This window comes from Geotrypetes seraphini, chromosome 3, assembly GCF_902459505.1.
Source record: "Geotrypetes seraphini chromosome 3, aGeoSer1.1, whole genome shotgun sequence".
NCBI classification, from domain to species: domain Eukaryota; kingdom Metazoa; phylum Chordata; class Amphibia; order Gymnophiona; family Dermophiidae; genus Geotrypetes; species Geotrypetes seraphini.
In genome coordinates this window covers 277613795-277639627 of record NC_047086.1, presented here as the reverse complement: position 1 = coordinate 277639627, position 25833 = coordinate 277613795, and the positions used below count along the sequence as shown (strand labels likewise).

Here is a 25833-nt window from a genome sequence, read left to right as displayed (position 1 = left end):
ATTAATTTTATTATATAAACAAGGAACGTACACATCCTGGGGGAGTGGGGTAAGGGAAGGGAATGGAATTTTATGATTTTTATGAATGGTTTAATGAAGGTTTGATTTATTGATTGTATATTTGATGGGAGGGGGAAGTTACTTTGTTGCAGTAATATTTGAAAGTTCGCTGTGCTTATTTTACAATTGTACATATATGTGATTTATTTATGGCGCATTTGTAGTTTGAAAATCAATAAAGAATTAAACAAACAAAAAAAAGATAAACAATGATATCTAATCGAATATTTCTCAGTCGTGTTATACCTAAATGCTTGCAGGCCCTGCTTGCAGGCCTAACCGAAGGGCTCTTTGTATAGCCCTTCATGTGGACCAAGAGAACAGTGAGTAAAAAGAATTTAGATAAGATATGTTTCTCATACTCTCTGTGTGCTAGAATGTTTGATTATTTAGAGCACTGTTCTTCAACCGACGGTCCGCAGAAAATTGCTGCCGGTCCGCACAGGGCCGGCAAGATCAGATTGTGGCCATCGGCAGCATCTGGGCAGCAACGGTGATGCATAGCATCGGCACCCCCCCACAACGCAATTCAAGATCGGCAACAGGCCCCCCCCAGCACTCAAGATCGGCAACGGGCCTACTTCTCCCCTCGCCATCAACAGCACTTCAAATCGGCAATGTAATGCTCAGTTCAAAGATTCCCTCTGACTCAGCTTCCTGTTTACGCCCAGGCAATTCAAGTTAGAGGGAAGCTTTGGACTGAGCACCGCGTTGCCGATCTGAAGTGCTGTTGATGCTGGGGGGAGAAGGAGGCCCGATGCCGATCTTGAGTGTCATCACGGAGGGGGGGGGGGGAGGGCGGGGGAGGGGCGTTGCCGATCCTGTTGCCAAAATCGGAAAGAAAGGTGAGAGGAAGGGAGAGAGATGGGCCTGTGGTGGATGGAGAGACTGAGAGAAGGGGGCAGATGATGGAGGTGGGGAGAAGGGGGAGAGAGAAGAGGGCAGATGATGGAAGTGGGGAGAAGGGGCAGATGATGAAAGTGGGTGGAAAGAGAGAGAAGGGGCAGATGATGGAAGTGGGGGAAAGAGAGAGAAGGGGCAGATGATGGAAGTGGGGAGAAGGGGCAGATGATAGAAGTGGGGGGAAAGAGAGAGAAGGGGCAGATGATGGAAGTGGGGAGAGAGAAGAGGGAAGTGGGGAGAAGGGAGAGCAAATGCTGAAAGGAAGTGGAGAAAGAGAACACAAACTGGATGGAAGAAGAGATAAAGAAAAAGGACATATGCTGGATGGGGGAAAAAGATAGAGTTAGTGAGATAGTGGAGGGGTGAAGGAAAAGGGTGGCATGCTGTGGGTAGACACAGTGAAAGAGGGAAACTGAGGACTGCATAGTAAGAAAGAATTTAATTTAGACAGAGGCAGAAAATAAAGAAAGAAGACCAGAGAAGAAAAGGAAAGAGAAGAGAGAGGAGAGAGAGATGCCAAAGAACGGGGAAGGAGAAAGAGATATCAGATCTGAGGGGAGGAAATGAGAAGAGAGAGATGCTAAAAACCACAGGGGGGAGGGAAAGAGAGATGAAAGGAGAAAAATGCCAGACCATGAGGGAACAGAGGGAAGATGATGGATGCCAGACCAAAGGGGGGGGGGTCTAGAGGAGAGATGGCACGGGGAGACAGACAGTTTCTGGAAGGCGCAGACAGTAGATGGAACAGGCAGATGCTGGAAGGAAAAGAGTGAAAATAAAATAAAAGCAGAAACCAGAGACAACAAAAGGTAGAAAAAAAAAATTTTATTTCTATTTTGTCATTAGAATATATCAGATTTTAAATACATATCCTGCTAGAGACATAACTGGGGACTGCAAAGCCCAGACAGTGCTTCTTTAGCTTCCAGCTGGCTTAGGGCTCTCTCTGACCAGGGGGCACTCCCCTAACACTATTCCTGTCATGTATGATTGCAGTATTCTGTTACCATGATATTTCTGTGTAGCATTCTGTAATAATTTGGCTTGTTCAGTTTTCTTGATAGTAGGGGGGATATATGTGGAGGGGAGACATGGGTTTTGTTGGTCCTTGCTCTGTATATTTGTATTTATAAAATGACAATTGTACAGAATATTGTTTCTTTTTATACTTTAATAAAATACATCTAATATAAAATCATAACTGAGGCTTGTGCGGATGGGATCAGATAGTTTGCGGGGACCGAGTTCGTGGAGACGGGGCGGAAATGTGTTTTTTAAATTTCAGTCTTAGTAGTTTGCTGGTCCACAAAATAATTCTTTTGTTTCTGCCGGTCCACGTGTATAAAAAGGTTGAAAACACTGATTTAGAGTACCATGTTCTAAAAGTAGAAATTGTAATTCTGTTTGTCCTAGAATGAATGATTGATTAGAATTCCTATCTTAAAAGTTGAAATTGTAAATACAAAAAAAAAATGTTTTCCTGTACACATAAAGCTTCTAACTCCTCAAATGCAGACCACGGAACTCTCTCCAAGATGAACTGGGAATTGACAACAAGCCTGATACTAGTAACCATAAACTTAACTAAAGTAAGGCTAATGGTGGGGGCTGTCCAAAACAGCTACAACAAGACGTACACTATTCAGACAAATAGTAAAATACCTCTCAACGGGGCATAAGGATTAAACATCAAACAAAACTTTAGCTTGAGTCAAGAACCTATCCTAACAAGTTGCCACCAAAAATGGCTATATTAGGGACCCCAGGAGTAATTGTAAGAAACAAAGACAAAACCCAGAAAACCCCACCAATACAAAAGCATGAGGAACATATGAGGTGTGATAAAAAAATACGGTGAATTTTAAATTAAAAAAATTATTATAGTAAGAGACACATTATCATTAATCCCTCTCAAAATATTCCCCCTCACTTCAACACACTTATCCCATCATTCTTGCCATTTTCTGAAGCAGTTCTGGAAGTCCTCTTTTCATGAGTGTCTTTGGTTGTGCTAGTGTGGTTGCTTCAATGTCCTGAATCGATTCAAAACATTTACCTTTAATGGTCATTTTGACTTTGGGGAAGAGCAAGAAAACACACAGTGCCAGATCCGGTGAATAAGGTGGATGAGGACACATCATAATGTTCTTATTCAACAGAAATTGCCCTACCAGAAGCGATATGTGACACGACTCTAGATGTGTTGGCGAGATGAGTTTTTGAATTTGAATCTGGTGTCAAACCCTGATGAAGAGACGAAATGGAGAACTGTGTCAGGTAGTTTCATGCCACGCTGTATCATTAAAAAAAACAACCAGCTAAGTGACTTTCCCACTGATATTGTTATAGTCATGAGTGATCCAGTAGTTAATTAATTTCTTCAACTTGAAGATTATTTATATACATATAATAAAGAATCTTCATTTGACAAGAAAATTATTTTAATTTAAAAATTAAAAATGGAAAATTCTCAGAGAAAAAATATGAGGAAGTGGCGGACCCGTATAAATTTTGCCACACGGCATCAGATGCGCGGTTCTGGCGGATACTTTATCTTGCAGTAAATTCCCACTACTGGAATTCTCTTTCACAATTAAGAGGAACACTTTGGAATTCAAGTGTTCACAGTTATTACACTAGTCTTTAAGCCCGTTATATTAACGGGTGCTAGAATATATGTCTTGTCTTTTTTCTTTCTTTCTGTCTCTCTCTCCCTCCATTTCCCTGTGTAGCACTGTCTCTGCTTTCTTCCTCACTTTGCACTCTACAGCTGTAACATTACTGCCTCGCTTTTTCTCCTGCAAGCATGTCTGCTCTCTTTCTCATCCCCAGTCTCTTTGCTCTTTTTCTCTTCTTGCAGGGGTCTCTGCTCTACTTTCTTTATGTGTTCCTTATTCCTGCAAACCTCTGCTGTATTTTTTCTCTATATGCTCCTGATCTTGTGTTTCCCTGTAGATATTTATTCCTATTTTTTTTTCCTTCTTCAGTCTCAGCTCTTCTTTCTCTAAACATTTCCTACCTCAGTCTCTCCAATTTTCTTTCCTTCTTCAGTCTCAACTGTTCTTTATCTGAACATTTCCTTCTTCAGTCTGTCCAATTGCAGCTCTCTTGCCCTCTAAGCCCCTGCTGCAAGTGGCTGTGCATGTCTTCTCTCCTGCTCCCCTTTCCCGACAAACCTGCAACTCCAGCAGTGTGTGCAGCACTCTACACACGCTGCTTCGGGGCCTTCTACTGCCCTGATTTACTCTGGCATGTCCCTGATGACATCATGTGTTGCTCTTGATCCATGATTTACGGCATACTTTAAAATACACCTTCTCTCAACCGTAGCTCACAGCCGACTGACTGCGCTGAACAAGTTGAAACTTGTCACTTACTGTTACTAAGGTTTGACACTCCGCTTCCCATATTGAAGATCCCTGCCTTTCCGTTTGATGGTGCTCAGCAGCAGCATTCACCATATTTTATCATACCTCATATAATATATGCTTATTAGCACACTGGGACTTATAAAATCTTTTCAATAGCTCTACTTAAATACATAAACTAAATACAAAAAGAGCTATACCTTACACCTCCTACTGATTTGTAACTATTTAATCATTTATTATAATTATATGCAACATAAAAACCTTAAAACATTTTTCATCTCTTATTATTTCATACAATACATACAAACAGTCATCCTTCCCAAAAGTGAAGCCCTCCCAATCTATCCAATATATTAAAATTCATGAAAAGTTCATCCTCTCAATAAAGTGCTATACTCCATGCACAATCTTCTCTGTGCCAATTCTCAAATGCCTTCTTTTCTACGCCATTGTTCACTCAGTTTCCTCCACATTCAATCAGTCAAGCCTGATCATTGGAAACATTGTAGCTCGACACAGTTGTATTTCGCCCTCAGGCGTCATCAGGAGCTTAAGATTGAAACAGGCTCCACTTCTTCACAATCTCTGACAGTTCATCATATTTTGTTTCCTAGCTACAACCAGGAACAGGACATCCAAGTCAGGGTCTTTCTCCACCTATAATGCTGGTGAAGTTCACTTGCTGGAATCTCATGCCACCATTTTTACAATGCAAATGCTCACTTAGGTCTTTTAAAACTCTTTTGAAAACATGGCACTTTGAAAATACCTTTGAAGGTTGATTTTGGGCCTTGGCTCAGAGTCAGCTGGTCTAGCATTTATTATGTAAGTATGGATGTTTATTTATTTAAACAATTTATATCCTGCTTATCCTACAATTCTAAGTGGGTAACATAAGACATACATATTCTCTAAACACACATCATAAAATGTATAATAAAATACCTAAAACTAGACACAACCTTAGAATTACACATAAAAATAAAAATAAACTACTAAAAACGAATGATTACAGTAAGACATAGCTAAAAGCAAATTATGGACAAGATATCCATTCGAATAAAACAGTTTTCATCAATTTGCTGAACTACAGCAAACCCGACACTTGTCTTATCTCATAAGGCAACAAATGGCAACATTTCTGGCCTTGTACCATCAGCATAGTATTGCGGTGGTTAGAAAGCTTCACCACGGCCAAAGATGGAACAGCCAAACATAACCTATCTGCTGACTGTAAAGCTCATGTAGGCTGATAATGCAGGCGGTCCATTGCATTTCAGCAACTTAAAAATCAAGCAAAGAATCTTAAACTCAATGCATGAACTAATGGGTAACCAATGCAAATCTCGTAAAATCGGGGTCACGTGCTCAAACCTTGAAGCCCACATGATAGTCCGTGCAGCAGCATTATGAGCAACCATTATGAACACCAGGCATTGCAGGTTGCTTGAGTACCTGAATAAATTCATGTAAACTGTTCTTAACTCCCTTGGGAGAATAGTATAGAACACTGTTCTTCAACCCCTGGTCCGCGGACTGGTGACGGTCCGCAGGAAATTTCTGCCACTCACGCGCAGGGCCGGCAAGATTAAAGGACAGGCGCAAAAAAATTAAAAAAAAGCCAACAGGAAGTCTTCTTTCCGACGTCAATTCTGACGTTGGAGAGGGCATTCTGGGCCAGCCAATCGCTGCCTGGCTGGCCCAGAACGTCCTCTCCTACTTCAGAATTGACATCGGAAAGAAGACTTTCTGTTGGCTTTAGCAGCTGCAGCATGGCGGTAAGAGCAGGGGAAAGGAAGGAGGGAGGCTTTTTTTTTTTGAGCGGCAGGGAGGCAGCAGGCTGACTTTGGCTAGGGAGGGAGGGAGAGAGGTAGACAGGCAGGCAGGCAGACTTTGGGGGTGGAGGTGGGACAAAGTGTGAAAGGCAGTGAGAGGGACATAGGAAGGAGGCACTGGGGGCACTAAAGACATGGGAAGGAGGCACTGGGGGCACTAAAGTCAGGAAGGGGCACTAAGGACATGGGAAGGAGGCAATGGGGGGCACTAAAGACAGGAAGGGGCACTAAGGACATGGGAAGGAGGCACTGGGGGCACTAAAGACAGGAAGGGGCACTAAGGACATGGGAAGGAGGCACCGGGGGCACTAAGGACATAGGAAGGAAAGAGAGAAGGAATAGAAAGGGACAATTCTTGGGCCTGAGTGCAGAAAGAAAGAAATGAAAGAAAGGATACACAGACAGAAGGAAACGCAACCAGAGACTCATGAAATCAATCACCAGACAACAAAGGTAGAAAAAATGATTTTATTTTCAATTTAGTGATCAAAACGTGTCAGTTTTGAGAATTTATATCTGCTGTCTATATTTTGCACTATATTTGTCTATTTTTCTATAGTTACTGAGGTGACCGAGCTCGCGGAGATGGGGCGGAAATGGGGTTTTAAAATTTTAGTCCTAGTAGTTTGCCGGTCCACAAAATAATTCATCATAATGATGCCGGTCCACGGGTGTAAAAAGGTTGAAAAACACTGGTATAGAAAACTGAGTAAATAAAATAAATGGTAAACCAAGGTACAATACATTACAATAATAAAAAAAAGGAGTTAACATGGCACTAATACCAGTCTTGAAATTTTGCAATGACAAATAAGTTTAAAAAATGCCTGAGAGACTACTGACTTAATCTGAGTACGACTGGTGTTCTGTCCTATATTTAATGGAGTTCTTTTCCCGTGTTTTAGACTAAGAACCGCTTAGTTCTGCCTGGTAGAGCAGTACAGTAAGCAGTGAATGAATGAATAAAAAAATAAATAAATCTTTGAACTGAGAATGAGCAATCCCCAGATATAGTGCATTGGAAAATTGATTTTAGAAAGTACTAAACTCTCTACAATTATTCTGAAATCGGCAAAGTCCAGAGTCAAATCTAATTATTATGAAGTAATGGCTTTGTCTTATGCTGTCCCTCCTAAACTGAATTTAATCACCTCAAAATAAGTGAAAGTGAAATTGTGCCTAATGATATAGCAGATGAAAAATTAAGAATAGCCTAATGATTAGAGCATTATCCATTGCCTTAGGTACAAATTTAAACTGTGAGCAGTGAAATAACTGAATGTAACTCACCTTGACCTGCACATGAAAAAGGCATGAACCAAACCCAAATAAATAAATAAACTTAGCATGAAGTAGAAGTCAGTAACTCTTTACTAACTCAGATGGGGAGGAAAGTAAAGTAAATTTCACAAACAGATTTCCAATGAGCATGAAGTACTTACTTCTGTTGCAATCTGATATATGCTGTTGATAAATTATTCCAAGCCTCAGCATTCTGAAATTACAATATAAAAATCATCTTAGATTTTACCAATTTATTTTTATTTAGTAAAACTGTTCATATTGCATTATGATGTAAAGTTCCAATGCAATACATAGTTATAAATCTCAAATCAAAGAGCAATGCAAGCATAGTATTATGCAACAATGGCAGCAACTATATTCTATAACAGGATTTCTCAACCTGCGGTATGGGTACCCTAGGGGGTACGCGGATCGCCTGTTGGGGGTATGCGGGCTGATCTGATTCCTCCTCCCCCGGTCCATCGCCGCCCCCTGCCACTCGTATTTAATTATCCCCGCCACAACTTCGGGAAGGGCCAGGTGTATGCAGTGATTGCACACTGCAGGACTACAAGCCTTCCCCCCCATCAATTCTGACATTGGAGAGAAAGTCCGGGTCATCCAATCGCTGCTTGGCTGGTCTGGACCTTCTCTCCAACGTCAGAATTGACATCAGAGGAAGGCTTGTGTGCCGGCGGTGTGCAATTGCTGCAAGCGCCTGGCCTTTCCCGTCTCGGAGTAGTGGCGGGGGATAATTAAATGCGGGTGGCAGGGGGCAGCGGCGGATCGGGGGGAGGAGGAATCGGTGGCAGGTAAGCAGGCTTTGGCACGGCAGGGAGGGAGAAAGGACAAAGGCTGGAAGGCAGTGAAGGGCAGGGGGCACATACTTGGAACATAGGAGGGAGGGAGAAACGTTGGACTCATGGAGGGACAGAGATGTTAGTTTTGGAATGGAATGAGGTCTGGAGGAGAGGAAAGAGAAAAAAAAAGAAAAAGAGAAATAAATAAATAAATATTAGATGCACAGTCAGAAAGAAGTGCAACCAGAGACTCATGAAATCACCAGACAATCACCAGGTAGGAAAAAGGATTTTATTTTCAATTTAGTGATCAAAATGTGTCAGTTTTGAGAATTTATATCTGCTGTCTATATTTTGCACTATTATGGGGCTCATAATCAAAAAACCCAAACATCTAAAAAGTGGCCTAAATGGGTACTTGGACGATCAAAAAGCCTGATTGTCCAAGTACCCATAATCAAAGCTGGTTTTAGACGTTATCTAAAACCAGCATAGGCCTTTCCCATGCCTCTAAATGCATAGAGCGAAAAGATGTGTTTTTAGAGGAGGGGAAAGGGCGGGAGGTGGGCCGACCTAGACTTAGGCATGCAGCAGGTATAACCAAAACTTTAGGCAGGTTGCCTAGTCGGCACTTATACGTTTTGACTTAGACCAAGTTAAAACAGGTATAAGTGCCGAAAAGGGGCCGCTGAGATTATAGCTTCAGCTCAGCGGCCCCAGCAACCTGCCTACCCGCTACTATAACATTCGCTGCATGCCACGATGGTGATTGCCCACCCCCCTACGAACCGCGGCACTCTCCTGCAGCGATCAGCTCTCCCCCAGCGATTACGATCGGGCAGAAGGGGGCCCAAGCCCTCCGGCCCGGTGACAGCATCGGGGCAAGAGGGAGCTCAAGCATTCTTGCCCCGCTGACTCCCCGATAGCATCGGGGCAAGAGGGAGCCCAAGCCCTCTTGCCCCAGCGATCCCCAACCTCCCCTCCTCCCTCGCTGATAATGATGGGGCCAGGAGGGAGCCCAAGCCCTCCTGGCCCGGCAACACCCCCTGCCCCCCCCACTAAAATACGGGCAGGAGGGATCCCAGGCCCTCCAGCCATCGATGCACCCCCACCCGAATGTGTAAATGCATATATGAAAATATGAGTCAAGTTTTAGTAAGCTATTAAAATACAAGTTAGTTCGTAAATATGTAGGAACTTTCATTTAAATGCCTTATATTAAAATATAGCTACCTAAAAATGTATAAGATGACTTATACAGGAAAAATCAGGTTTCTTTAAAGTTGGTTAGCCACTCCCCTTTTTTCACTGTGAAACAAAGGACTTTTCAGTGCACACTGTTAAATCAATCCGTAACATATGAGAAGAAGCAGTTTGAGTTTTAAGGAACACAGAAGAGAGATGATTTAAAGCTATATGCATGAATATTTTTCTTTGTAAGTATATTGTAATAGTAGATTTAAGTTAGTATTAGAATGTGACTTTTAGAAATTCTTTTGTGAGGGGGAAAAAGTCACAGCCCCATATGAATGTACAGAAGTGAGCCTTATATGGTATCAAATAATGTTTGACCAATTATATGCAGGTAGAAGAATGTCGTTATTTTAGATATATAAGTAAGAGTGGAAAACGACGTATGAGACCGTTCCTCAGAACGATACATTTACACTTCTGACTGTAATGTGTCTCTATTGTACAAATGCCTTTTGAAATAAGATTACTCTGTTATTTTTAATAAACTATATTTGATTGGAAATATTTGTACAATTATTATTATTCCAGAGCATCTAAGTTCAGAGTTAGAAAATAACTCTGTTCAGAACTTGTCCAAACCTTGTTTAAATCCAACAATGCAAACCACTGTTACCACATCCTCTGGAACTTGTTCCATGTAAAACATTCAAAATAAAATGCCTTTTTTCTACCTTTGTTGTCTGGACATTTTATTTTGCCATCATGTTGATTCCAGTTTCTCTTTTCTACTGTCATGTCTGTCTACTACGTAATTCTTCTTCAAGTGGCTGCTGTCCATTTGTCTTTTCTTCTACATCCTGCCCCAGCAGAAACAGGAAGTTGTGACAGAGGGGGCAGTGCATGACAGAGGAGAGGTTTCTGGGTTAGTGGCAGGCAGTCTGTAGGAGTCACTTACCCATTGAAGCCAGGGAGTGATGGGAGGGAAATGCAGGGACTGCAGAAGTCCAGCCTGCTCCCCCAGTGCTGGTTTTGACAAAGTCCTCTGCTGCTAAGTGGCGAGTCTGAGCCCGAAGTGGGTGGGCCATGCCTACCCAGGCCCACCTATGGCTACTTCACTTTTTTAGCAGGTGTTAGCAGAATAGAAGCACAATTAAATAAACTGACCTGGCTTCAAAATGTGATGTCTTTCTTATACCACATACCTTCCCTCTTCTTTCACACCCATCTCAACCTATTCACTGCCTTTCAAAATTGTAGGTCATCCCTGGCCCCACAGCTATTAGTGCTACCAGCAGAAACATCCCCTATGAGGCTCAGCTTCTCTTCTGATATACAGAGAGACACCTTGTGGCGGTATCAGCAGTGCATGTGGCAGGAGTGGACAACATTCAGATGAATTTTCTCAGTCGTCAGTGTCTAAATCCCAGAGAGTGGTTTCTGTCTCAAGAGCGTTTGATTGCATAATAGATCAGTGGGGGCATCCCATGTTTGATCTCATGGCGACTGTGGCCAACAAGAAAGCAAATTAGATCTTCAGTCACCGTTGCAAGACCGGAAGCAAAGGCCTAGATGCTCTGGTTCAGCCCTGGACACAGGAAGGTCTCCTATAGGTCTTCCCTCCGTGGCCCATGATTGGTTACACCCAATTAGCCAAGGCAGCCGTTATATGTCGACTTGGTTTGGCTCTAGCAGAATTGGGGGCTCCGGCTACCTTGTCATTCTCACCTATTCATGTAGGGTCCAACTGCAATGCTGGATCTGGACCACTTTGGTCTTACGGCTTGGCTCTTGAGTGCATAGCCTTGACTAGCAGGGGCTATTCTTCAGCTGTGATTGCCATGTTGCTACACAGTAAAATCCACAGTGGCTGCCTATACGACGGCTTTGAGATGTTATTAGACCTGGTGTGGCCTGCAATAGATGGACCCATCTGTTCTGTTGATCCCTGGTGTCCTGGAGTTCCTACAGGATGGCATGAAGAAAGACCTAGCGATAGCTTCTCTCCGGGTGCAGATTGCTGGTCTTTCAAGTATAGGCCCTATTTCTCCGAGGGGCTCATTAGCAGCTCATCCAGATGTGGCTCATTTTCTGCGGGATGCCCTACAGCTTCGGCCTTCATTGCACCTTCCCTGTCCAACTTGGAATCTTAACCTGGTTCTCTATTCTCTGGCTTGTCCGCTATATGAGCCTCTTGAGCTGGTATCCCTTATGGATCTCACAATTAAGACAAGCTTCCTGGTGGCTATTACCTCAGCCCGTAGGGTTTCGGAGCTTCAGGCTCTTTCCTGCTGGGATCCTTTTCTGCATATTATGGATTTTGGTGTGATGTTGTATACTTTTCCTTCCTTTCTTCCCAAAGTAGTTTCCACATTCCATGTGAATCAGGAAGTTAGACTGCCTGCTTTTGTTTCCACTGGTTTGAGGGAGCAGGATCGGGTGTTGTGATCCTTGGACGTGTGTAGGATCTTCTTGAGGTACCTGGAGGTCACCGAGTTTCACCTTTCTGACCACCTGTTTGTTCTGGTGGTTCCTGCCCACAAGAGTAGGCCAGCTTTTAAGGCCACCATTTCCAGGTGGATCCATATGGCCATTTCCACGGCTTATGTGGTGGCTGGAAAGAAGCCCCCCTCAAGGTGCAGGCTCACACTGCCAAAGGTGTTTCGTCCTCTTGGGCAGAGTTGTCTGTTTCTTTGGACGAGACTTGCAGGGCTATATACCTTGCTGATTCACCGATTGTCTGTCTTTACATGTACTGGTAAGCTGGATTTCTGTTTTCTGACCAGCCTTTATAAGAGTGCCATCAGAATGGGTTTAGCACTTAGTTTTAGGAAGTCCCTAGTTCAGGCACCCCCTTCTGGCTGTGTCTCCTTGTAGCACTGTTTTGTCATTCAGCTTTCTAATGTTTTATGACCCGTTCTCTCGTTTTTCTTTGTTGCATTTGTTTATAAGAGCAAAATTGACTTATTTGTTGGGGAGTGTCCCTGTTCCCCATTCTCTCTTGTTCTTCTACGGATGTTTCTGTCTACTTATGTTCACAGGGATAGTGATGAGGTAAGAGGGGGAGGGGTTTAAGCCTCTGAAGTTTGAGGCTTCTTACAAAGTCCTGGCAGGTAGACGGAAATAGCCCACTGGTCCCGGAATAAAGTGTGGACTTACAAGAAAGAAGATTAGCAAAGGTAAAGAACCTAATCTTTCATTGGAGGCCCCACACAGTAGAGGATTCTGTCCCATCCTAAACCTAAGGGTCCTTGATCAAATTTCTGATGAAAATCTAATCTGAGATTTCTGAGACACACTATTCCTAACTAGGTTCAAGGTGACTTACAATGCTATTTAAATGGATACAATTTAAAAATAATACAAGAAGCTCTTAGTAGTACATGATAATACAGATGTGAGTTGGACAATCGGAGAGTTAATACTGTATGAAAGAGATGCTAAGAGTAGAGATCCCTACTGTGCAATTTCTATAGACAAAAAACTAAAGAAACTAGTTCAAATTGGTTTCTTTAGTCACCTTGATCTTTTTTCTAATATGAGGGAGAGTATCTATGCTCCCTGCATTTAAAGGATGTTAACAGAGTTGCACCTAGGTCATAGGAATGCTATCTCCATAAACATGGAAGGAGCTGTTGGTTAATGTAAAAATTGATACAGTGGATCCACCTCTTTCTATTTACATTTCCATTTATAACAGAAAGTGTGGGGAGGTGGAGAGACAATTTGCTCCTGTTGTGTCATCTCAGATATTTGACTTCTAGAACTATCATCAGTTATCCTGATTTGGAGCTTACTGTTGTTATCTGGCACTAGAGAAGATGGCCCAATGATGTTACAGAGGGTCTGATCCTTCTGAAATAAGCTGACGCTGCTGTGCAGAAACCAGAGGTGGTGCTTACTGAGTGCGTCCAGAGGTAGAGAGATATTTTGCTTCTGTTGTGTCATCTCATTTATTTGACTCCTGGTACTATCAGCAGTTAGCCTGTTTTGGAGCTTGCTGTTGCATTTGTGAGGACCAGATCCAATATCGCTTTTTCCCTTGTGGGTTCCGTCACCATTTGTCTGAGCAGAGCCTCTTGAAAGGCATCCACAATCTCCCTACTTCTTTCCGATTCCGCAGACGGAACATTCCAGTCCGCATCCGGCAGGTTGAAATCTCCCAACAGCAGAACCTCCTCTTTCCTTCCAAACTTTTGGATATCCACAATCAGATCCTTATCAATTTGCTGCGATTGAGTCGGAGGTCTGTAGACTACACCCACGTAGATAGAAGTTCTATCTTCTCTTTTCAGAGCAATCCATATCGCTTCTTCCTCTCCCCAGGTCCCTTGCATTTCGGTAGCTTGGATATTGATCTTTACATAGAGAGATACTCCACCACCTTTATGACCATCTCTGTCCTTCCTAAAAAGATTATATCCCGGTATGTTTGCATCCCATCCATGTGATTCACTGAACCATGTCTCTGTGATAGCAACAATATCTAGATCTGCCTCTAATATCAGGGCTTGCAGATCATGAACTTTGTTGCTTAGACTGCGAGCATTTGTGGTCATCGCTTTCCAGCTATTTTTCAGCGATAATCTCCTTTTTCGTATGGATTTTTGTGTCGTTTCACTTTCCGTTGCAATACTAAGAAATGAGTTGCTGATATTGCTTATGTTGCAGCCTTTACTACTATCACATCTTTTCTTTTGCCGGGGGTGGTCTCTATAATTGTCCTTCGTACATACACTACCCCAGTTAGCTGCTTATGTTGCAGCCTTTACTACTATCACATCTTTTCTTTTGCCGGGGGTGGTCTCTATAATTGTCCTTCGTACATACACTACCCCAGTTAGTGCTATTCCATGCGTTAAAGCCCTAGTGCATCTTACATACACTACCCCAGTTAGCTGCTTATGTTGCAGCCTTTACTACTATCACATCTTTTCTTTTGCCGGGGGTGGTCTCTATAATTGTCCTTCGTACATACACTACCCCAGTTAGTGCTATTCCATGCGTTAAAGCCCTAGTGCATCTTACATACACTACCCCAGTTAGCCTGTTTTGGAGCTTGCTGTTGTCATCTGGCACTGGAGAAGAGAGCCAGTCCAGTGACATCACTAAGGGCCTGATCCTTCTACTGGAATAAATCAATGCTTTTGCAGTGCATGGCCAAAGGGGCATGCTCTAAGGAGTATGCCATACCCCGTAAGAGCCACAAGGACCGAAGAGGTGATTAAATTTCATCTACTAAGGTATTTTTTTCTCTTAGTTATAAGGAAACATAGGGTAAAGACTAAGGTCTATACCCCTGTTACTTCTGGCCTTATGGATTGGCATGTGATTATCCCTGGCCTACCTTCCCCACAAGCTCTTAATTCAGGGCCTGTTTCTGGAGCATCGCTTAACTCTCTCTCTCTCTCTCTTTTTTAATTCTTTATTCAATTTTAATTGAACTTACAACATATACATACACTAAGAAACAGAAATCTAAAGCTATATCAGCAATTCTTTACATCAAAAAGGAAAAAAAAAAATTTAACATCAGGTAACTGAATTCTCTATAAGTCCTCAACTTAATAGAAGGGAAAGCATATGAAAAAAGAGGCACAATTTAAACAGGTCAAGTTTCCCAACAAAACCTAAGTGACGTCTCATTAGCTACACATTTCTTTCTTCCTTTAAACGAAGTTCCAGTTTCTTCCCTTGGACCCGAAATCTGAACCTGTATTTTACGCTTATTTTCAAGAAAAGCCTTTAATTGCTTGGGATCAAAGAAAAGATACCTATTCGATTCAAATTGGCAGTTAGCCTGTTTTGGAGCTTGCTGTTGTCATCTGGCACTGGAGAAGAGAGCCAGTCCAGTGACATCACTAAGGGCCTGATCCTTCTACTGGAATAAATCAATGCTTTTGCAGTGCATGGCCAAAGGGGCATGCTCTAAGGAGTATGCCATACCCCGTAAGAGCCACAAGGACCGAAGAGGTGATTAAATTTCATCTACTAAGGTATTTTTTTCTCTTAGTTATAAGGAAACATAGGGTAAAGACTAAGGTCTATACCCCTGTTACTTCTGGCCTTATGGATTGGCATGTGATTATCCCTGGCCTACCTTCCCCACAAGCTCTTAATTCAGGGCCTGTTTCTGGAGCATCGCTTAACTCTCTCTCTCTCTCTCTTTTTTAATTCTTTATTCAATTTTAATTGAACTTACAACATATACATACACTAAGAAACAGAAATCTAAAGCTATATCAGCAATTCTTTACATCAAAAAGGAAAAAAAAAAATTTAACATCAGGTAACTGAATTCTCTATAAGTCCTCAACTTAATAGAAGGGAAAGCATATGAAAAAAGAGGCACAATTTAAACAGGTCAAGTTTCCCAACAAAACCTAAGTGACGTCTCATTAGCTACACATTTCTTTCTTCCTTTAAACGAAGTTCCAGTTTCTTCCCTTGGACCCGAAATCTGAACCTGTATTTTACGCTTATTTTCAAGAAAAGCCTTTAATTGCTTGGGATCAAAGAAAAGATACCTATTCGATTCAAATTGGATTAAACATTTACAAGGAAAATATAAAAAGAGATGTGCACCCAGGGATAATACATGAGGGCGTAGCATCAGGAATTGCTTCCTTTTTTTCCCTGTGTATCTACACAGACATCTGGAAATACCCATACTTTTCCTCCCAAAAACAATTTATCAGAATTACGAAAAGAAAACAATCTCATCACCCAGTCTTTATCAGACTCAAATAAAAAATGTAACTAGAAGTGTAGTTCTTACACACCCTCTTCTAACGATGTTTCCAACATTTGTGTGATATTCAAGCTGTCCATAGAAAGGTCTTCCTGGACATGAGTCTGCCGTTTTCATGTCTGCCCTAACCATTTTAGTCTTTCCTCATACGAGAGGAGTTCCATCCCCTTTACCATCTTGGTTGCTCTTCTTTGAACCTTTTCTAGTGCCACTATGTCTTTATTGAGATAAGGAGACCAGAATTGAATGCAATACTCCAGATTCTCGCCCAGAAATAGCTAAGAAGAAAAAAAAAAAAAAAAAATTTAAATTGAATCAGGTTGGGCAGACTGGATGGACCATTCGGGTCTTTATCTGCCGTCATCTACTATGTTACTATGAGGTTGAACCATGGAGCGATACAGGGGCATTGTAACATTTTTAGTCTTGCTAACCATCCCTTTTTAAATAATTCCTAACATCCTGTTTGCATTTTTTGGCCGCCACCGTAAATTGGGCAGAAGATTTCATCATATTGTCTACGATGATACCCAGATCCTTTTCTTGGGCACTAATCCTCAAGGTGGATCCTAGCATCCATTAACTGTGATTCAGGTTATTCTTCCCAATGTGCATCATTTTGCATTTGTCATCTGCCATTTGGATGCTCAGTCTTCCAATTTCCAAAGATCCACCTGCATGCGTTTTAACAACTTTGAACAATTTCATATCATCTGCAAATTTAATTACCTCACTCATCATTCCAATTTCCAGATCATTTATAAATAAGTTAAATAGCACCAGTCCTAGTACAGACTACAGACCCCTGCGGCACTCCACTGTTTACTCTCCTCTATTGAGAAAAATGACCATTTAACCCTACCCTCTGTTTTCTATCCAATAACCAATTCCTAATCCACAACTGAACTTTGCCACCTATCCCATGAAACTTGAATTTTCTCAGGAGCCTCTCATGAAGAACTTTATCAAAAGCTTTCTGAAAATCTAGATATACTATATCAACCGGCTCACCTTTATCCACATGTTTATTCACACCTTCAAAGAAGTCAAGCAAATTAGTGAGGCAAGATCTCCCTCGGCTGAACCCATGCTGACTCCATCTCGTTAAATCATGCTTGTCTATAGGCTTCTTTTACTAAGATGCACTAGGGCTTTAACGCATGGAATAGCACGTGCTAGTCCTTAACGCCAGCATTGAGCTGGCGTTAGTTCTAGAGGCATAGCGCGTGGTGTAGCAAGCGGTAATTTCCTGCATGCACTAAAAACGATAGTGCACCTTAGTAAAAGGAGCCCTGTGTGTTCCACAATTTTATTTTTTATAATCGTTTCTACCATTTTGCCCGGCACCGAAGCCAACACAACTAAGACAATAAAGCTTTTATGACATTGAAATCTATGGTTATGGCTTGGGGGGGGGGGGGAAGGACGCACATATTTTTTTTTAAAGTTCTCTGTAAATGTTTGCAGCATTTTCAAAATAAGACTTTTATTTTTCTGGGACCTATTGCAATTGGAATAATTTCTTAAATTACATGAGAAAAATGAATGATTATTTAGAGGAGACAATGAAGTAGTTTTCATGTCTTAAAATGTTGAATTTATTATTCATTATCCTTTGTTTATTTTCCTTAACATTTGAGTACCTATCTCTCATAGTGTGGTCTTGATGGATTGTGTATTGAAATATGTATATGTATTTTCTTCTCTTTTTCCATATCCTGTATCTTTTGTAGATAATAATAATAACTTTATTCTTCTATACCGCCACAATCTTGCGACTTCTAGGCGGTTTACAGTCAAGAGAGCTGGACATTCAGCAAAATACAACATGCAGATATTCAGAGGAAATACAGAGAGCAGAGACTTTAAGAAAGCAAGAAAATAGAAATACAATTTGCTGAGCAAGAGTATAAGATGTACATTTTGGTAGGTAATGTCCGAGAGGACCTGTTTGGAATAAGCCGCATGTTTTAGAAAATAACAACGAAAAATTACGATAAGATAAAGATAACAGTTTATATGTATCACAGTACCGTGAAATTCAAGTAGGGGGGGTAAAGGTAGGGGGTAGGGGAGAGAGAGGGGAGAGCGGGTCAATTGTTTAGGTATTTCAGGAACAGGTATGTTTTTAGGCGCTTCCTAAATTCCCCGTAGGTAGTGGGCGAAAGCTTGGTGAGAGAGAAGGTGTTCGTGGTGTTTTTTTCAGTTTGCAACCTCTAACTGGAGGGGAAATGAATTTTAAATGTGTGTTTCTCTTGCGCTTGTTGTTAGAAAATGAGAAAAGGTCTGTTATGTACTTGGGGGCAAGTTCTTATAGTACTTTGAAGCAGAGGCAGGCGAATTTAAACCTTACTCGTGCTTCCGTTGGCAGCCAGTGCAACTGCCGATAGTAAGCTGTCACGTGATCGAATTTCTTCAGCCCGAAGATAAGTCTGACCGCAGCATTTTGCATTATTTGAAGACGTCTCATATTCTTTTGGGAGATTGCTAGATAGGCGATGTTGCAGTAGTCAAGTTGACCCAGTACGAGGGATTGCACTAGGATTCTGAATGCTGACTTATCGAAGTATGATTTAATGGATCTGAGTTTCCAGAGAGTAAGATATGAAAGTATATAAATAAAATAAAAAAAGAAAACCAAAAAGCATGCTGAAGAGGGACCATGATGCCACATAAACTGTAAATATATATTGTTAGGCCACCCAGCCTCATAGGGGATGCTCTGAGGAGGACTCCTTGTGCCTCCCTGCTGATTGACATAAGCCACTGCCCTAGCATTGCTTGAGAAGACATGGACAGCATGATGACAGAGACCACTCTCAAAATGGAGAAGAGCCAGCCTAATCACCCAACGCTCCAAGCAATTGATGGACCACTTGCGCTCTGAGGGCGCCCACTGGCCCTGAACAGGAATGGTCATACACACCACTCACCAGCATTTGAAACTCCCATCTGTGACAGAATCATCCAATCTGAAATTCGGAGTGGAAGGCCCCTGGATAGGGAGAGGGGTCACAACCATCATGCAACACTGTTCTGAACCACAGCATTCCAGGTCAGGGGTCCTGCTGAGGGATCCAGCATGAAAGCAGGGCATCGTGTAGTGGACGCAGATGGGCTCTGGCCCAAGGAATCAAGTCGATCATTGCCACCATGGTCCCCAGAACCTGGAGTTACTGCCATGCTGTTGGGACTGGAGTGGCCAGAAGGTCCTTGATAACCTGTCAAAGCTTCTCCTGACAGGAGACAGGCAGGAACACTTTGCTCTGTCCCTTGTGAAATTGAACTCCCAGGTATTTCAGATCCTGCGTTGGCTCGAAGTGACTCTTCCTGAAGTTGATCACCCTGCCAAGGCGCTGCAGCAACTGCATCTGAACCTCCCCGGAACTTACCTAGTGGTCTAGTGGTGACTCGAGGCAGGAGCGATATTCCTATGCTCCTGCCCCGTGCAGAGCCATCATCAAAAACAGCTGCCGTGAGTTCCTGTTGTAGTCTTGTGAGACCACGGGAACTCATGACAGCCATTTTTGTGCCTAGGGAAGTATTGGAGTGTGACAGACGGATCCCTGTGTTGGCTGTTGCAGATTCATTGGATAGTAAAATTCTGCTGCTTCCCTTGTTGCCATCCCAGTGTTGCTCCTCTCCCCAGGGTATCTGAAGACTTTGCAGACTGTGGGAGAGGGGGAGGAGAGGAACAAGTTACCAGTGTCCCTCTCCACATTGGAGAAAGTCATTGCCTTGCAGAGCCCTGCTCACTTGCTAATAAAGGAGCATGTCAGGAGAGCTGGACAGGAGCCTTATCACCACCCACTTCACAGTCCAGCCCTTCTTTGCCTTTTTGCCTCAGTAGCATTCTTCTGCTCCAGCGTCCAAGGGAAGGAGACTGGCAAATTCTGGGGTAAGTCTGGCTGGCTATTTCTCAACAGTCAATATTGCATTACTCTTTCTGGGAATGTGGCCAGGGTGAGACTTTCCAACCCGACTTTAGGATCGAAATCTCAGTCCGGGAGGCAGGAGGGAGTGGGTCAGAGCCAGCCCTAAAATTATTTGTGATTTTCCATATTCGAAAGCTGGCTCTGCCCCTAACCCCCATGAATATGGAGGGTAGCTTGTATGTCGTTGTCAAAACCCTGACTGATATGGATGCAAGACCTTAGTTTTCGTAACAAAATCTAATTGTGTATAGACGATTTTTTCAAAATTTTTGATATAAGAAGGCAAGTTTGATACAGGTCTGTATTTAGCTGACTGTCCAGGATCAAGTGATTTACTTTCTAAAATTGGAGTTACCTACGTTTTTTTTCAAACATCAGGTACCAAACCACAAGCTAAATTCTGTGAAATTAAAAAGAAAGCAATTGCCCTCAAAGCATGTTTAGGCACTGTAAACCAAGAAGAGGGCATAGATTGTTATCCATGGACAAGAAGTTATCCATAGTTGCTGAACAGTTTGTGTAAATGTTATTAACAAAAGAGAAGAAAATGAATTCTAAATGGGCCTTCCAATTGCAAATGAATGTTGTATAGTTTGAATCTTTTCAACAAAATATTGCACTAGATCAGTGGTCTCAAACTCGTGGCCTGGGGGCCACATGCAGCCCGCCAGGTCCTATTTTGAGGCCCTCGGTATGTTATCATAATCACAAAAGTAAAATAAAACAGTTTCTTGATCATATAAATTACAATATTATTATTAGCCAAAAGGAAAGATTTATAAACTATAAAGAGTTTTACCTCATGCAAAATTGTAATTTCCTTAATAAGACATAAACTATTTTTTCTGCGGCCCTCCAAGTAACAACAAATCCAAAATGTGGCTCTGCAAAGAGTTTGAGTTTGAGACCACTGCACTAGATGATCAGCTTATGGAAATCTCTGGTTTTATTCTTTTTCAAAGGTTACTAAATTTATAAAGAAACTGAAAGTGTCCTAGGTTTGTTAGTCGAAGCTGTTAATTGAAAAATAAGTTCTTTTTGCATCTTTAAGCAAAAAATTATATGTCTGCACTTCTTTTTTTTTTGTTTGTGTCATATTCTTTCTGCCCTTTGAAGTTGTTTTTTTAGCATAATGCAGTGTTCTATTATAACAGGGTGCTGAAGGTCTATTCTTTCTCTGAGAAGAATAAGTTTTATTAGAATTTATCACATTAGTAATAGAAATAGCCTGTTCTTCTAATGGAAATAAGAAAAAAATCAATTGGAAAAAATGAACTAACTAAAAGGAATAACAACGGATTATCATGTAAACAACAATTTGGAATACTCCCACCAACTAAAGAATTGTCCTTAATAGTAGCTTTATAAGCTGTAGGAAAAATGATCTTAAATAATAACAAAAAGTGATCTGTCCAAGCTAATTGTTGAGTGGTCACATTGGTAAGATGAAGAATACCCATATTTTTGAAAGAATTAGATATAAGCTATGACACTTGATATGAGTAGGGAAAAACATGTGTAATATCTAAATCTGATAGAAATGCATTAAAGGCTGAGGTTAACCCACTTGTGGAAATATCCATATGAATATTAAAATCTCCCTTAATTAGAAGATTTAGATAACATAATGCAGCCTCAGCAAGAGATTTTATCATAAAGTCCCAAATTGCAGGGTCAATAAATTAACAGAATATGCAAGAACTGTTACTAGAGATTTTTAAGGTTACCAGGACCTGAATAATTAGTGCAGGTAACTCAAACCAGTTAAAGATCCTACAGGGGGGGGGGGGGAAGGGGGAGGGGGGAGGGGAGAGTGAATGTCACCAGGCTAAATGGATGGGTAACTGCTCAGCTCCGTATGCCTCGATCTTAACTTCAGCAGTTAACCCTCTCTAAATAGCAATTTCAACCCTACCTGTTAACGATCTGCATGTGGCAATCTTGTGGAGTACACCAGTGCTTTTATGGCTCAATCTGCCCACAAAAAGCAGAAAGAATTCGCCTTTGGCCCACTACACACTGACGCATCTAAGATGGTGCCAAAGGGGGAAGCGTGGTGGCTCCTCCACTTGTGACAGAACTGGCCACAGGGGAGGACTCTACTCTTCTCCCCTCCCATCAGACCCCTTAGCTGAAGTTCGGGCATTGTTCCAAGAAATCTGCACTCATATGAAGGGGCTTCGTGGCGAATTTACTACGCTTGCAAGGGACCTCCGATCTGAAATGGCAGAACTTGGCACTCGTGTAGGGGAGGTGGAGACTTCCTTGGAGGAACAACATGAAGCTCTGACCATGGTGGATACCCGCAAGAAGGATCTGCAAGCGCAAGTATACATTTATGATAAACTCGAAGAGCCGGCATGCCATTTTAAGAATGTAGAAGATTGGAACGGAAGTGGAAAAAAAATAATTCAGAATCTGACAAGAAGATTTGGAGAGTTAACATCAAGAAATATAATTTAGAAATTAGAATTGCAAGAAAAAATTACTGTGGGGTTAGGATAGCTAGTTCAGATAATCAAAGTAATACCCTTTTTAAGCTCTGGCATTCATGTTTGACAAATTTACTTCAATTTTTTGAGATCGTGAACAAACAAATTGATAGTGGAGAACCAGTGGACATAATATACTTGGACTTCCAGAAAGCGTTCGACAAGGTTCCACATGAAAGACTTCTCAGGAAACTACAAAGCCATGGAATAGAGGGGGATATACAAAGATGGATATACAAATGGCTGGAGAACAGAAAGCAGAGAGTGGGCATAAATGGGAATTTCTCAGACTGGGAGAAAGTGACTAGCGGTGTACCCCAGGGCTCGGTACTTGGGCCAATCTTATTTAATATTTTCATCATTGACCTAGAGGTAGGAATATCCAGTGAGATCATCAAGTTTGCAGATGACACAAAGCTATGCCGGGCAATCAGATTGCAGAAGGATAGCGAGGAACTCCAGAGCGACTTGTGTCAGTTAAGGAAATGGGCAGAGAAATGGCAGATGAAGTTTAATGTGGAAAAGTGCAAAGTAATGCATTTAGGCAGAAAGAACAAGGAACACGAGTATAGAATGTCAGGAGCAACTCTGAGTAAGAGCGAACAAGAAAACGACCTGGGCGTGCTCATAGATAGGACCCTGAAACTGTCGGCACAATGTGCGGAGCCAGCAAAGAAAGCAAATAGAATGTTAAGCATGATAAAGAATGGAATCACGAGTAGATCGGAGAGGGTTATAATGCCACTTTATAGAGCAATGGTCAGACCACACTTGAAATACTGTGTCCAACATTGGTCTCCCAGCCTAAAGAAGGATATAAAACTGCTGGAAAGAGTGCAGAGATGAGTAACGAAGCTAGTAAAAGGTATGGAGAAACTGGAATACGAGGAACGACTTAAGAGACTGGGATTGTTCTCCCTTGAGAAAAGGAGACTGCGAGGGGATATGATTGAGACCTTCAAAATACTGAAAGGAATCGACAAAATAGAGCAGGAAAAAAAATTATTTACAATGTCCAATGTGACACGGACAAGAGGACATGGACTGAAGCTGAGGGGGACAAGTCCAGGACAAATATCAAGAGGTTCTGCTTCACACAAAGAGTGGTTGACACCTGGAATGCTCTCCCAGAGGAGGTTATAGCGGAATCGACCGTCCTAGGATTTAAAAGCAAACTAGATGCACATCTCCTTACGAGAGGCATAGAGGGATATGGGTGACGAAAAATGTACACCTGGCTGGGCCTCCACGTGTGCGGATCGCTGGACTTGATAGAACGAAGGTCTGATCCGGAGATGGCGCTTCTTATGTTCTTAACCTTAGTGAGCACAAATTGAAAACAAAACTGTATTCCAACTGCAGAGGAGTTAACAAAATTTATTTTTTTTTATTTATAAGATTTTCAATTTTAATACAAGCATTGCTTTTACACGATACTACAGATCCAGAAATCCTATTCAATAAAACTTATAAAGAAACATTAACTATATCTTATTTAGTCCACAAAAATGAAGATTATGAAAAGAAATAAGCTTCCAAACGGTAATAAGAAAATTAATTAAGTCACGGCATTAGATTCCCGAATTACAGCCAGCTGGCAGGTCATACTTCACTAGACATGGTTACCAACCTTTCTTTTGATACAACAAAGTCCAAAAGTTGGTTAGGCTCAAAGAAAAGAAAATTCTTATCTTGATAACTTACAAAACACTTTGCAGGAAATTTAACAAGAAATGTAGCCCCCAAAGCAAGAGTTCTTGGCCTTAAGGACAAGAACTCCTTCCTACGTCTCTGGGTCCTCTGAGCAAAATCAGGAAAAACTCGAACATTAGAACCCAAAAACTTATCATTTATATGACAAAAATACATACGAAGAATAAATTCCCTATCACTCTCCAAGGCAAGAGTCAACAACATGGTAGTTCTATGAGTGACAACTTCAAGGGAATTTTCCAAAAATGAAGACAAAATTCATGTCCACTACTTTATCCGTTGGAATTCCTGTAAGGGTGGATTCCTCTTGTGGTGTCTTTATATTCAAATAATAGGCCGTAACAATTGGAGGTAAATTTTCTGATGGAATGGCTAAAGTTTCATGAAAATATTTTCTAGCCATCTCAACTGGTGATATAATAGGACACTTTGGAAAATTCAGGAATCTTAAATTATTTTTCCTCAGTTGGTTTTCAAAGTTCTCCATCTTACGGGAAACATAAGATCTCTCCTTAACCAGTTCCATTTGTACCTTCTTTACATCCTTCAAATTACTTTCCTATTCCTCCAACTTTCCATTCAGATTAGTAAGAAGTACCCCTTGTTTTTCCACCTTGGAAAAGACAGTTCCATAATCTGTTTTAATGGTAGATAAAGTCAATTTGAGATTGGAATCCATGACTGATATGGCCTGCCATAGCGCCTCCATATCTATCTTGTCTGGTTTCTTCATCTCCCCAAAACTGATAGTGTTCCCTCCTGAAGCGCCTCTCACCTCTTCCTCTAAGGTGCAGGGAAATTCCTGATAGTTCCCGTCTCCTCCTTCCTCCAAAGAGCTTGATGGAGATGTCCCTCTTGTGTTGGAGTCAAACTCTCCCTCTCGGTGCTGCCAGATTCCAACTGTTCCTTGCACTGGTGCACTTCCAGGCTGGGGAGGAACCAGTCTCTGTTCGGGACTCAATATAGCCTGACTCTCAGCGCTGAGGTTCCCCGGTAGTTCGGGTCTCCTCACCCAAACGAGCAAAGACACTCGTTTGCATTGTCTGAATCAATCGTTGAGGGGGCTCAACCGCCGGAGGAACAAAGCGGGAAACTCCCTTCCTCTTACCCATATCGCTACCGGGGAGAGAATACACAACGCTCAGGCATCCGCTCCCGACGCCATCTTGATCTGCTCACTCCGTTAGCAAAATTTTTTAATAGTAAAATTACACTCATTAGAGATACATTTCCAGTTGTAAATCCTGACGACTTCCTTTTAAGTCCCAATAGGCCGACAGTAATTCCAGTGGATCATTTTTGGAACACCTTTGATCCTGTCTCAGAAATTTGTGTTCAAAATTATGTGAAAATTTGAAAAAATGCAGTTGTAAATTGGACCCATTTCCTTCTTATCTTTTCGGGGGATACTCCTTTACAAGCTATTATATGGATGACTTCATTATTATTCTTGAAAATGGTTACTTTTCGTTGAGTATGGGAAACGTAACTTTGACAC

The 25833-nt window shown here is 41.7% G+C and overlaps 1 protein-coding gene across 3 annotated transcripts in view; it reads right to left on the bottom strand.

Moving 5' to 3' along the window:
* TTC27 (tetratricopeptide repeat domain 27) overlaps positions 1-25833 on the bottom strand; it is a 677043-nt gene that overhangs the window by 99217 nt on the left and 551993 nt on the right. For all 3 annotated transcript variants that reach the window (XM_033935684.1, XM_033935685.1, XM_033935682.1), the window contains one exon: positions 7612-7664. In XM_033935684.1, coding sequence (XP_033791575.1) covers positions 7612-7664 — 53 coding nt within the window. The remainder of the gene's footprint in view (positions 1-7611; positions 7665-25833) is intronic.